Here is a 13045-nt window from a genome sequence, read left to right on the forward strand (position 1 = left end):
AGATGCATCTAAACAAGCAGCAGCACACGCAACAAGGACAAGGGTGTTAGATCAGAAATGCAAAGGGGAGCTCGCTTCAAAAACCACAACAGTAAAATGTTTGTTTTTGGTATTGAAAAAAGGAGGGAGAGATGCTGCAGTTCAATGCATTAAACTTTGTGATTGACACTATAATCATGTGTGATAAAGTCAATCCATAATCAATAACTGTCCTCTTTCCTGTGATAACTGGGAGAACAACACCACCCTTGTCTGTGGCTGTTAAATAATCAGACATTTATGTGCTTAATTATCAAATGATTACAAGTGTTTGCATAATAAATCAAGTTGTCATTTGAAGATTTGAGATTAAATAAAGATTTGACTTCATTCATTGTATCTGGCTGCATGCAGCATTTATTTATTCATATTTTACATGTTGAGAAGTACCCTTACTTCTTATAAGAAATAGTACAAAATGGATCAACTCCTCTGACAATGGCTTAAAAACATGATAGGGTGAAGGTAAACATAGGTTTTTGACACACCTAGAGGACATGCACAGTCCATTCATGTAAATACACAATATCAAATGATATGGTTCCAAATTACAAGCAGTGTCATAATTGGTAATTTTTCTAGCCATGGGACGTTGCACTGTCCAGCTGAATGTACAAAAACATGTTTTTCTTGGCAAGCTGTATATCAAAACATGCTTTTTGTGTTTACATGCCCCTTGTGACATTACAGTACAGACAATAGGAAATCTGAAGTGAAGAGTAGATACTTTTCCAAAAGGAGAATGGCCTTTTGGGGGTTGACGTTTTGCCAGAGAGAAGTGATGACTCAGGAAGACATTGAATACATGGCGTTGAACACTGCTTCCACCTTTTTTGTTCTTCAGTTCCCCTGTCCTGTAAACTGCCCTGCCGAGGGGCCTTGGCTTGCATTAAGTAAAATAAATAGCACTTAAACGGGACACTTTACAAAACAAATACATTTTACAACACCAGAGAAATGCTTATGGACTCCAAGGGGGGGGGGGGGGGGTAATACTGTAACAAAACCAAACAAAACAATGCCTGGTCATTTATCCAGTCCAACACTGGTGGATCTCATTCATGATATTTCAAAGACACAATTCATCCGAGATTTCTTTGTCATTCCTTTCAAATTTTTTCAACATATTAAAAAATGGGACACGCTAAAATTAAGCTGACAACAAAGGCAAGCTGATCAAAACCGCAAATGCACTACTTGATCCAGCACGTTTGACTATCTTGGTTCTTAGGAATGGTTGAATACTGTCCACCGTTTTGTATAGACTCAGGTTAAAGGGTCATGCTATCACGCTCTAGACATCCCCACAGAGCTTAGTGCAAAAGTAGTTCAAGTCCTCTTTCATTTGTATCATACAGCATAGGCCAAAAGGAACAAAATACCAAACGATAAACATACTGTATAAAGTTACTATTTACAGTGATAAAACAAGACATACAGATCAACAGTGACACATGATCATCAAAATTATTTCAAATGAAGAATAAATACTGCACATTGACACTGCATTATGCACAAGGTATGGCCTGTACAATACGGAGAGGACAACGCTTCATTTTCAGCTTCAGCTTCCATCCATATGGATAGATTTGACTTTGCCTATCGCTAATCTGTGCAACATAATCAGGCTACCAGCCATACTGCAACGTACATTCACAACTGATAACAGTTATGAAAATAGATGATCATGATATTCAACAATTCCCAATGAATTCAAGTTGACTAGAGTTAAATATAAATAACTGATAAAGAATGGCACATACTGTACCGTATGGAGGCTGATGAGAACATATTTTCAAAGCAAGAGAGTGGACATATACAGGATACTGTTTAGGACAATTATATTAGTATAATAAAACATTGTTCATTAGTTGACAGTATTCCCCTTTCTAAAATAACCAAACAACAGTGAAAAAAGGCTCACAAATCTAAAATGGCAAATAAAAGTGTCCCTACATAGACTGTGTATGTTCACAGATGGCATACTGTGTTGTAAAAAAGTTTGTGCTCATATAAAGGAAAATGGAAAATCTTGTCAGAAAAACTGATTATAAATACTGCCTGAACAAAAAACAAACATTTGTAATAAATAAAAAAGTGCACACGTACCGAAATTCCATGGTCAATTCTTGAATATCTAGAAATTCATACCCATATCTTTAGAAAACAGGATTGTTTTAAATCTCGACAAAATGTGAAGGGTGAAGATTTTGACCCGCTGTCAGGTTGGCAAATTCATGTACCAGCTAAGGTAAGGAAAATGTGCAGGAAACTGAGCCTCAGTCAGGGCATGAGGGCAACCTCACCCCTGGGCATGACATGCTGAGTGAAATGACCTCACTTCCTGTCTGAGCACAAACTTCCTTAGGCTGCGTTCAGACGAAGCTTGTTCTCTGAAGCAGCACAGAGCGCCTCTCTGCTGTTTGCAACAGAGAGAGGCACTCCAGTGCTTCAGATGCACTCACAACCACATCCCCTTGTTCTGTTTCAAAAGTGGAAACTCCCTTTACTTTGGCGCAGGGCATGTCCTGGATGTCTGGACGTACTCATTTGAATGATGGAGAAGCTCTGTACCTTACAAAGCACCTGACATTTTTTGCATGAAAGCCAAAAGCTTTGTCTGAATGCAGCCTTACAATGTCACATGATCTCTCCCAAAACAACTCAGGTCTCTCACTCCTTTGGTTACTCAACGGAAACAGACGTGTCTCCAGTGACAGGTCCATTTCATTTATTCTTTTGCGAGGGCTATATCTGTAAGTATGTGGGTGTGTGAGGGGAGAAAGGAGTTTATGACGAGGCACTCTTCATGCATCCTTCTATAGCAGCTCAGTGGAAACACAAGGTCTCTCAAGATTGTCCTCAACAACAGATCACATCTGGCCTCAGGCTGAAACACGTTATGCATGTTCTCTATTGACAGGTGAGTCTTGGTCCAAGACTGTAGCCTTAATCTGTGTGAGAGAAACGAGCCCTTTCAGTCTCAGGGCTTGGAGGTAAGGGTCAGGGTCTCTCTGTCTCCCTGTATGTTTTTGCATCATATCAGGGGCGACTGGAGAGAAGGAGGGCAGGGATCTGAGGACTGACGAGGTTTCAGAGGTGGGTCTCGTCCCTTGTCTCCGTACCAAAGTCTTGCTGGTTCCTGGTGCCACGGGATTGACTCACAGACGCCTCTTCTGGCATGTGTGCCAACGGGTCAGACCGGATAATATACCTAGAGGGAAACGATCAACATTACCTGTCAAAACTGAACAGTAGCAAGGGCGTAGGTTTTATTTCAGCTTTGGAAATAAAACCCTTGGCAAGGTGAAATCACAGAGAAACCACAAGCATGGTCACAGACTAAATCCAACATGGGAAACATGGGAGTACAAAAATACTGGTCAAGGTGAAATACTGTATATCACTGCCAAAGCAAATCCCCCAATGTGAAGGACAAACTTTATCAGAAGGCACGTACTTTAGTGACAGTACATCTTGGCTGAGAACTCACAAGATGGAATTACCCATGTGTAGCAACTTTCAAGTTTCCTGGAGCAGTTTCTTCCCCCATATTTTTGAACATGAATGACAATGACTTTGCGGAAGTAGGGCTGGCATGGTCCAGGAAGGGGTGTTTGTTCTTGTGAACAAAGCCAATCACAAAATGTACTAGGATAAAATTTAACTGCTTCCAGGTGAAGTAAAAATGCATTGGATGTGATTGAGGTAGAAGTAACTGTAGACCTCTAGCACTGACTTCTTCAATAAAGTTAATACGGACAAACATAAGTATTTAATATGAAGGTACACTGCCTGATGAAATAAAACTGAGGAAGAGGAGGACTTTCCCTCTTCATCCTGATGCTTACACGATGTCATTAAGCTCCAGCATGGTGTCGGGCGGAGGGTTGATGAGGACGTAGGAGAGTGTGTTCTGGTGGTCGTTCATCTCATCTGCAACAGAGAGACAAAAAAGACCTTCACAGCTGCTCTGGAGCCCTCCCTCGGCCTCCTCCATTACACACTACATTAGCCAGGAAATGATCCCTCTAACCACTGGGAATACGAGATTCCGTCATTCCCAAACTTGCAGTGAGGGGAAACCAAAGTAACCCATGTACAAGACCAAGTGGTGAGAAAGTCTGGCACAAATACTTACAGAAATGCTTTGTTTCTTGTCTAGGTCCAAATGGCATGATGGTATTAATGTAATATATTGAAACTGCCATAAAAACCATTATGGTGATAAAACATGTGCAGCTAATAGTGTAATAATCCTGTTAACACAATAAATGTCCCAGTAATAGAATCAAAATGACCATTAACGTAATAACTTTTTCTTGATAATGTGATAATTACAACAGTTCTGGGTTTTATTACATTTCATTTAAATTTTAAGTGTTCAAAAAGAAAACTCAACTGAAATGCGGTATCAGTCAAATGTCAATACACAACTGTAGTCACCTCACAGATCCAGCACTAAATAAAGAGGCTATATCAAAAAAGGGATGATATCTTATGTCCAGTTTGTCAATTACAAAAAAACTGTGTTAAAAGTAAAAAGAAAATGTTATTGTATTGCATTAATGGTTTATTATGTTAATGTTATGTAACTATATCAAGGCAAGATTAATTAAGAAAACCACAGAATCTTTGAGGATGATAACAGTAACTATACATTATTAACCTACCTGTTGGTGCTACTGAGGTCTTATTGTGTTGAGGTCTTCTCAATCAACAGCAGGCGATTTACTACCTTGACATTCATTCCCAAGTAACTCTAACTACAGTGTGTGCGTGCATATGTGTGTGGGAGGTAATATATATGTGTGGGTCGTAGAAGAAAGAAAGGGTTCCACCGCACACAATGTGGTAACTTTAATATTATTTATTTATTAAAAATCTGGCAACGCGTTTCGCCGCATGGGCTTCATCAGGCCCTTTCTTTCTTCTACGATGGACTTCTTTCCTGACACCACCAGCACGAATGTGAAGTTCTGAGCTGTGCAGGGCAATTTACCTTTTTGAACTCTTGATATATGTGTGGGTGTTTGTGTGTGTGTGTGTGTGTGTGTGTGTGTGTGTGTGCTGTGTTTGGCCGGCTCATACTTGATTGGCTGGGTGATGGAGGGAGGGAGGTAAAGGAGGGCATATGCGTCTCCACGACAACCCACCTGATCGTGGCCCTTTATAAAGCCAGGCGGGGTGGAAGAGAGAGAAGGGCTAACCGTTACTGACAGGGCATGTCTGGGATAGGGAGAGGCCCATGCTGCCTGCTGCAAGCGCACCCCATGCGCGGCTTCAAAACGCAACCAACATGCAGACAGCGTCCGCGACTCCGCAACATAACGCTCTCCATCGCATTCCTGTTGTCCTGCGCATTCCAAACTGGACCAGCGGACCGGTCAAAGAGGCGCCCGGTTGCCATGCCAATCAACGACACTCAGCCCCCACAACCCCGCCCAGAGTAACGTCGGTCGGACACACCCACAGACATAAAGGACATGCTCCAGCATCTGTCAGACTGGACCAAACGCAGTGCGACTCAGACCAAACAGAGTGAAGCAAAATACATTGGGAGCGCGATAGGGCTGGGCAATATGGACAAAATCAAACATCCTGGTATGTCTGACCGGACACCTCAATATCCATATTGTGACAGCACTGTAGGGATGACTACTGGTGCTTTTGCAAAATTTACATCATGAGATATTTAATAAACTATCATTAGTAATGTGGATATGATGATTGAGGACATAGAAACAAAAAAAAACAAACATCTGGAACAGACTAATACGTTCAACAAACTGCATCCCTTTACTCTAATTCAGCCTTTAAAACCAGGGAAGAATGACACTTACACTGTATCACCATATTATGATATCCAAAACTCTGATGACATCTAGTCATAAGTCACGAAATTGAAATAATATTGATATATTGCCCAGCCCTAGAGTGTGGGAGTGGAAGGGGTCAATCTACTGCAGGATCACTGTGTGTGTGTGTGTGTGTGTGAGAGAGAGAGAGAGAGTGTGCAAGTGCCATTCTATAATGCTGAACATCATCGAGTCTTTTGTGAACGAGGAGAAAAAATGTGAGTGATCTACATGGGACTACATGTGACACATCAAACACCCCAATTTGTTCTTCCCCAGAATACACACTTATTGTGTGGTTCCCAGTTTATTTAGTATGGATCTTGTTCTTCTGTAAATTGACCTTCCATGCACAGACGTAATGCTTTCTGCTCCACTCTTAAGCCAAACTCGAATGCCCTGCAGTAACCACGGTTTTCTAGCCATTTGGGAAGTCACCTCATGTCAACACAATGCAGAAAAAAAAGACTGGAGACAGAGAGAGCAGACAGAGATAGGGAAAGACTGAGCGAGACTGCTGATCTGCCACTCATTCTGGCGGGACGCACACGCACATACACACAAACACGCACGCACACACATACACACATGCAGTATAGTGGCAGTACTGTGATCAACCAGCTAACCTGACGGCCTGGTCCCATCTGTATACGGGTGCTCTGAAATGTCCTGCAACTCTAAGCAACGGCAGCACTGTTAACTTCAATGGCCCATTTTGTTCATTTATAATAAACTAGCATATATATTTCTATCCAAAACAAATATGCCAAACTGTGTGAAACAAACAAAAACATCCATAAATGGGTCAAGCGGTGTATCTAGTGTCTACAGCCAAAGTTCAATGCGTGTTTCTATAAGGGATGCTGGTGAAAGGACACTTTCCCCACAGATGGATGTGACCACTCACATGTTGGACATGAGGTGAATACGGCACACAAATTACCTTGCAAATATCCTAGATTTACTCGATTCATGACATCGCTCGCAGTGAGATTAGAAACATCCTCTACAAGCCAAAGAGGGGAGACAGAATAGGCAAGAAGAGAAAAAAGAGAAAACACAGGGGAGAAGAAAAGAAAAAGATCAGGCAGGCAAATGCATCAGCAGTTTTCAAAAAGAAGTCTAAAGAGTGAGAGGAATGCAAGAAAGCCATTCAGTGATGTATGCTTAAGCAAAAAGCGAGCCATGACAGAATCACTTCCAAATTATTCCACTCTCACATTTCGGATCTTTACAAAGAAATCCTCAGCTACATTCATGGCTCTTACTAAAGACTGTGAACTTCTGAATTTCTACTGAAAGGCAATTCACTGACAAGGTATATTGCATTTGTTGAGGGGAACAGCCCTGGAAAATGATTCTGTTTTTTTTGTTTTTTTTTTTAAGTGTGAAGTTGAGGGGAGAGAGAGGAGCTTAGAAAGAAGATATAGGAATAGAGGAAATAATAAAGTGAGAAAGCAATACGAATGCAGGCAATTGCAGTCTGAGATCAAACGCAAATAATTCGAGGTTTAGTGCTCCTGCATCCTCATGCATGAAAGGTGTGCACATGCACATGGTGTAGTAATCATGGCTTGGTACAGGTATGTATGTGCTACGGGATGTGGACAGAGGGCTTGATGACAGTACAAGGGATGAGGGAATGAGGTTTTCTGAATGTTAACGATGACGTTGATGGAGTATGATGATGATAATGACAATGACACTCCTTGGACTGTGCTTTCAAGACCCACAGCACCCCATCAATTAGATGACACTGAATGCAGTTAGATGATACAGAGTGACTGGGACACAGATTGGAGCTTTCAAAATGATTCTCAGAAACTTCTTAGAGGCAGAGCTACCCTCATTGGTTGAGATAAACCTCAATGGCAGGAGCAATAGAACCACTGATGTCCATTTATTTCCAATGGAGCTGAGGAACTAAAATCCAGCTGCTGTGTGGTTGGCCAACAAGCTTGCCAGTCAAGAGAAGCTGAGCACGGCTGCATGTTTTGAGCTCACTGGCCATCAACAACCAATCAGATGTGATTTCAATTCATGAACACCAGTTTCCATGCATTCATAGAAAACTCTACTTTTTTTTATCTGATTAATGCTGCCTAATTAGCACTTGCTTATGAGCAAAACATGTGACATGGTGAGAGGCAATACCAAAGCAACAAAAAACATTTTTGTTCAAAACTGGGCCAATTCTATTACCAGCAATGGAAAAAGTGAAAAAGCAGGTGTAACAGCAGACAAGCCTGGTAGCTTAGCTGACCTTACCAGATCCTGAATGCCATAAGTCAAGAAATAAGTCATTTAAAGGATATTTTTAGCTACATTTTGCACTTTTTTTTTTTTTTTTTTTTTTTTTAGCTCTGCCTGCCTCCAGAGCAGCTCTGCTTTCAAGAGTTACAGCCTGCCTAATGCTCCAATCTGCGATGAGCACAGTGGAACTGCATTGTCATATTCATTAATTCACAAACAACATAAGTAATTCTAATTACATGATTTACATCTTCTGATAACAGAGATTATTCAATATATTTACATGCATTACAATATTTTCATATTTTAAAATCATTAATTATTTTTTTTTTCATATTGTCCACAAGTTCACAACAAAAACACACAACTGCCCAGCCTAACCACAGTGTGCCACCGGCTGCTCCACTCACCGTATCCCACGGTGGGCAGGCCCAGGTGCTTCATGCGGTTCTTGACCAGCTCGGACAGCTCCTGCCTCTCAGAGCGCCGGTACAAGTTGAGGCGCTGCTGGGAGATGCGCTCGGTGCGGCTGGGCATCTTGGTGTTTTTCCTGCTCAGGCGCCGCGCCCACTGCATGCTCTTCTTCCTGAGCAGCGGGTGCTCTGATTGGTCGCTGGTGGTGGAGTTTCGATGGGCTGTCTTCTCCTTCCACAGCTCACCACGCTCACGCTGCTCCTCGCCCTCCTCCACGTTGATGGACACCTGAGACTGGGGGTGGAGGGTGAGGGTATTAAGGCTGGAGCCTGTGCATGTTTGTGTGTGTATGTGGGTGTGACACTGTTAGGGCTAGGGTTAGGGTTCCAAAATTTAATCACAATATTGAATCTTCAAAATTATTTTTTGGCTTTTTACACATTTAAAAGATCTATTTTATAGATATATAACAGGTTTCAGCAGCTCCTTTAAAGTGTGTCCAAGTTCAGTGTGGCTGCATTATAAAGATCTGATAATTTGGACATGTTTCTGAGTTTGTTATCACAGAATAAATGGTATTGTGTTACTTATTCCAGCATTTCATGCTTTCAGCAGGGAGTGACAGCTGGGTTGAACATGAAAAAGGACGTCTGGATCTTACCTGTGGGTAACCTTCCTTGCACTGGGAACAAAGGAGGGACAAACAGACAGACCAAACAAATAAAGAAATGAAATGAAAGATGGGGACATCTAAAGCAAACAAAATGATTACAATTTTCCAAAGCCAGCACACAGCATAGATTCATTTCTATCTTAAGAATCAACTTGGCAGGACAAATTGTGACAGCAGCTAAGGAATTTAAAATTGATCACAAATTGGTGCAGGAGGATAAAAACTGTTTCCAATTCCCTTGGTGAAAGATGCTGTCATTATTATTATTATAAATAATAAGGAAGAATCCAATGATAGAATTGAAACATCATTAAAATGAGCAGCGACTAATGATCAAGACAGAAAGCAAAAAAAGCCATAGCAAAGCAAGAGCAAGATAAACACCACCTACTTCAAGGTTGAGAGGGATGATAAGAAGAATGGAGGGATGATAGAAAGTAGGAAATCGGAAGAATGAGGATTTGAATAGGAGGAAGGCAGTCAGGATGTGATAACAAACAGAACGGTAAGAGGATAGAGAGAGAAATTAACTTTAGACAGAAAGAAAAGAAAAAAGAAGGAAAGAAGAATTAAGCAAGAATGGAAAGAAGTAGATGAGTAATGAAGGGGAGAAGGGAGAAGGGAATTAAGGAGTTAAGACAAGAGCAGAAGGGCAAAGGGAGGAAAAAGGAAGCTGAAGCTGAAGCTTGCGAGTGCCTGATGTACGTGAACAGGCTGACTGGATTTTCGACCAATCTAACCCTAACCTCGGAGGTGGAGAACATGTGTGACTCGGTGCGGTAGATCCCAATGGGAATCTCGGCGCTGGAGGAACACAGCTTCTGGAAGAGTCTGCCGTAAGTCCTGATCCACAGATCCTCCTCTGTTACCTTCATCTGAGGAGGAAGAACCAGGGACCAGTCACATCATCAGTGTGGGGCATCACAAACTACAAAGTTATGCCTTACATTCAGGGAATTAACAATAATGTTATGACAACTGGAATTTTCAGTCAGTTTTTTTTTTTTTTTCAAGCCAAACTGAACTGTGAGAAAGGTGAACTGCGGTGCCCCTTCAGTGTTACTGTCACATGACCTCTTCTTGTAAGAAAGTAAAGTAAAGCATTACTGATCCAATTTCAACAAGCAGATCACAGTGACTGATCTGAGAGTTAGTTGTCTCTTGTGTGAAATTGTTTAGGTTTTTCACCGTCTATCAGCACGACGCATCAAAAGATTCCCCTCGTCTTATCCTGCTTTGAAGTCATGACAAAAATTCTGGAATTAAGAGCGCAACGCACAAGAATGAGCCGGCAAAGTGGTAAATATGACTCTGAAAGACGAAAATGAATGTGTCTTTACTTAGACTGTGGGCTGAGATCTACACTAAGTATTATCTAAGTGAAATACAAACATCCCCAGGGAGCACTAAGTAAAGCAATTCTTTACTTTAAAGGAAATAAGTGAATATTGCGCAATTGACTGCATTTTTCCACATCACACAGTCAAACTCAGTTGTTCTGCTTTACAAATCACTACGACAGAGAAACAAGCTTCACTACTCACAGCACACAGATAGCCAGAGCCCGGCGTGGTGTCCAGACCAAGAAGCAGCCTCACGATAGGGATCATATAGTCCTTAACAAACGACTGTCAAACAGGAGAGAAAGGCTGCAGTCGAGAAATCATTTTTGTGAAGCTATTTCAATAAAGGAAACAAGTTGTCAAGTTATAAAAAAGACTATACTTAAATCCATCTTTGGATACTCTTAAATGGTTACATACCATCAATCGGTGATGTTCAATGCACCATTTTTTTTGGAACGAGATACTGGGAATGACTCTTTGGTGTACCCACTCTTCCACAATCTGTCTTGTCTCCTCATATTTAACAATTTTCTGTATATCCCAGAATGACCTTCAACTACCCCTGGAGAAAAGGCAGCTGTTCTATACAGCTGTGAGTTATATGTGTAGTCAGAGAACATATTAAGAGCAAGAGGGCTTGAGTTGTGCTTTTTATTAAAAATACATTTTGTGGCTGCATTGCACTATAATGTATGAAATGGTGAATCTAGAAAGAAGCCCTTGTTTTAGGTAGTAGATGTTTTCAATATCTGAGAAAAGCTTTGCTCTCTGACTCCACTCTGATGTGATGTCACATTGTCTATGGTTGGACAGTTACCCACAGTAAAGAGCAAAACAACAAAATGAGCCCCAAATGCAAGATGCCATATTTTTTAAAATTTGTACTACTGAATAGTTGCGGTGTGTCAAAGAGCTGACCTAAGACTGACCAAATCCTCTTTCGTCACATTATGCAGCACTTAAACCTGCAAATACATTCACTCCCCCTGTGATGAGCCAACAGGGCATCTACAGGTATCAGAGAGTTAAACTTAATGCTTTTTAAGACCATTTCAAAATAAATTTTAACCAAGTTTAAGACTAATTTTTGGAAAAAAATCATTTGGAGTTTCAGGTAGGAATATGTTTGGTTATTGCCTATATGACTCTAACAGAGTACTTTAGCTTAGATAGCCAGTTTTTTGGGCCCTGCAGTCAGTTTTTATGTAACAGAACTTGGAACATGTAAGTCCAAGGATATTTGTGGATTTGTTTCTCTCTAATTCCCAGCAGGTTAAATGCAGCATGCCAATATAAAAGTAAAGAAGTATTGGGTTCAGTGGTAGGTTTAGAGTTTTGTAACATCAGATATATTGAATTTAAGCACAACAGGTTGACTAAAAGAAACTAGCAGATGGATAAATTGAATTAGATAACATGTTTATATAAAAATGAAGACCCCATGAATACAAATGTAAACTGTTTCATGACTTTTAAGGATAACATTTACTAATTAAATTGAATTAAATTTTAAGGACCTGCCAACACCCTGGCCAATGATAAGCTGCAGAGGTCAGTGTCTGTGGACCCACCTGATACAGCAGTGTGTCCAGCATGCTGATACTGAACACCCTGCCCGCAGCGAACGGCAGGCGGAACATGAAGGCCAGGTTGGAGCCCTTGTCTCGCTCTATCTGCAGAGAGGAACATACAGAGATTTCAGATGTTGATGCCCTAGTTTTTACTGTACATTTGTTTGCTCTTTGGCTCCATCCTAAAAAGGAAACCCATGTCCCAGATTTAGGTTTAAGCCTCTGAAAGTTAAAAGGACTATCCTGGTAAGTAGTTTGTTCACAGACACAGATTTCCAAGGCCTGTAAGCATAATGTTTACGGTATGCAATGTGCTCTTTTAGTTCTAGTGTATACATTTCAAAGTAGAATAACCTAATGCCCTGAACTATTGTTCTGATGTGGCATAGATGTAGGATAACTGCACAAAGGGAAACATTACCAGTTTTGACTATGATGCAGGTGCAAGCAAAAGGACACACAAGAGAGGCAGAAAGAAGAGAAATCAAGAGAAAGATATGAAAAATTAAATACCACTGTTTGTGCCCAACAGTGTGATGGCAGTGTATCACAATTGAGCTGATAGCACCGTGGGTTGGGTTAGGAAGTTCAGTTAAGGTTTATTGCCCAACTATAAAAAGTCAAACCTCAAGCACACATCTTTATTACTGCTATTAAATACTTTCCTGCTGTCACTGTGGGTAACACATTACAATAAGACAACGATTATACAGGGTTTATGAATGGTTTATAATTAGGTTATTTATTAGGTTATTAATTAGGTTGTTAACACTGTATAAATAAATTCTAAACAAGTTTAGAATACTTTTCATACATCGATGCAGGCTCACTATTTAGAAAAATCAAGTAAAGCAAGTTAAGTAACTAGCAAGACCTGAGATTTAAGGGATT

At 40.7% G+C, this 13045-nt stretch overlaps 1 protein-coding gene across 1 annotated transcript in view; it reads right to left on the bottom strand.

Moving 5' to 3' along the window:
• Nucleotides 1-530: 530 nt before the first annotated feature.
• The window catches only part of kcnt1b (potassium sodium-activated channel subfamily T member 1b), an 84686-nt gene continuing 72171 nt past the window's right edge, over nt 531-13045 (bottom strand). The window contains 8 exon segments of the mRNA XM_030060156.1: nt 531-3253; nt 3891-3975; nt 6841-6903; nt 8561-8858; nt 9226-9246; nt 9984-10112; nt 10782-10865; nt 12155-12256. Of these exon segments, the coding sequence (XP_029916016.1) occupies nt 3133-3253; nt 3891-3975; nt 6841-6903; nt 8561-8858; nt 9226-9246; nt 9984-10112; nt 10782-10865; nt 12155-12256 (903 nt within the window). The 3' untranslated portion in view covers nt 531-3132.

This window comes from Myripristis murdjan, chromosome 9 (assembly GCF_902150065.1).
Source record: "Myripristis murdjan chromosome 9, fMyrMur1.1, whole genome shotgun sequence".
NCBI classification, from domain to species: Eukaryota; Metazoa; Chordata; class Actinopteri; order Holocentriformes; family Holocentridae; genus Myripristis; species Myripristis murdjan.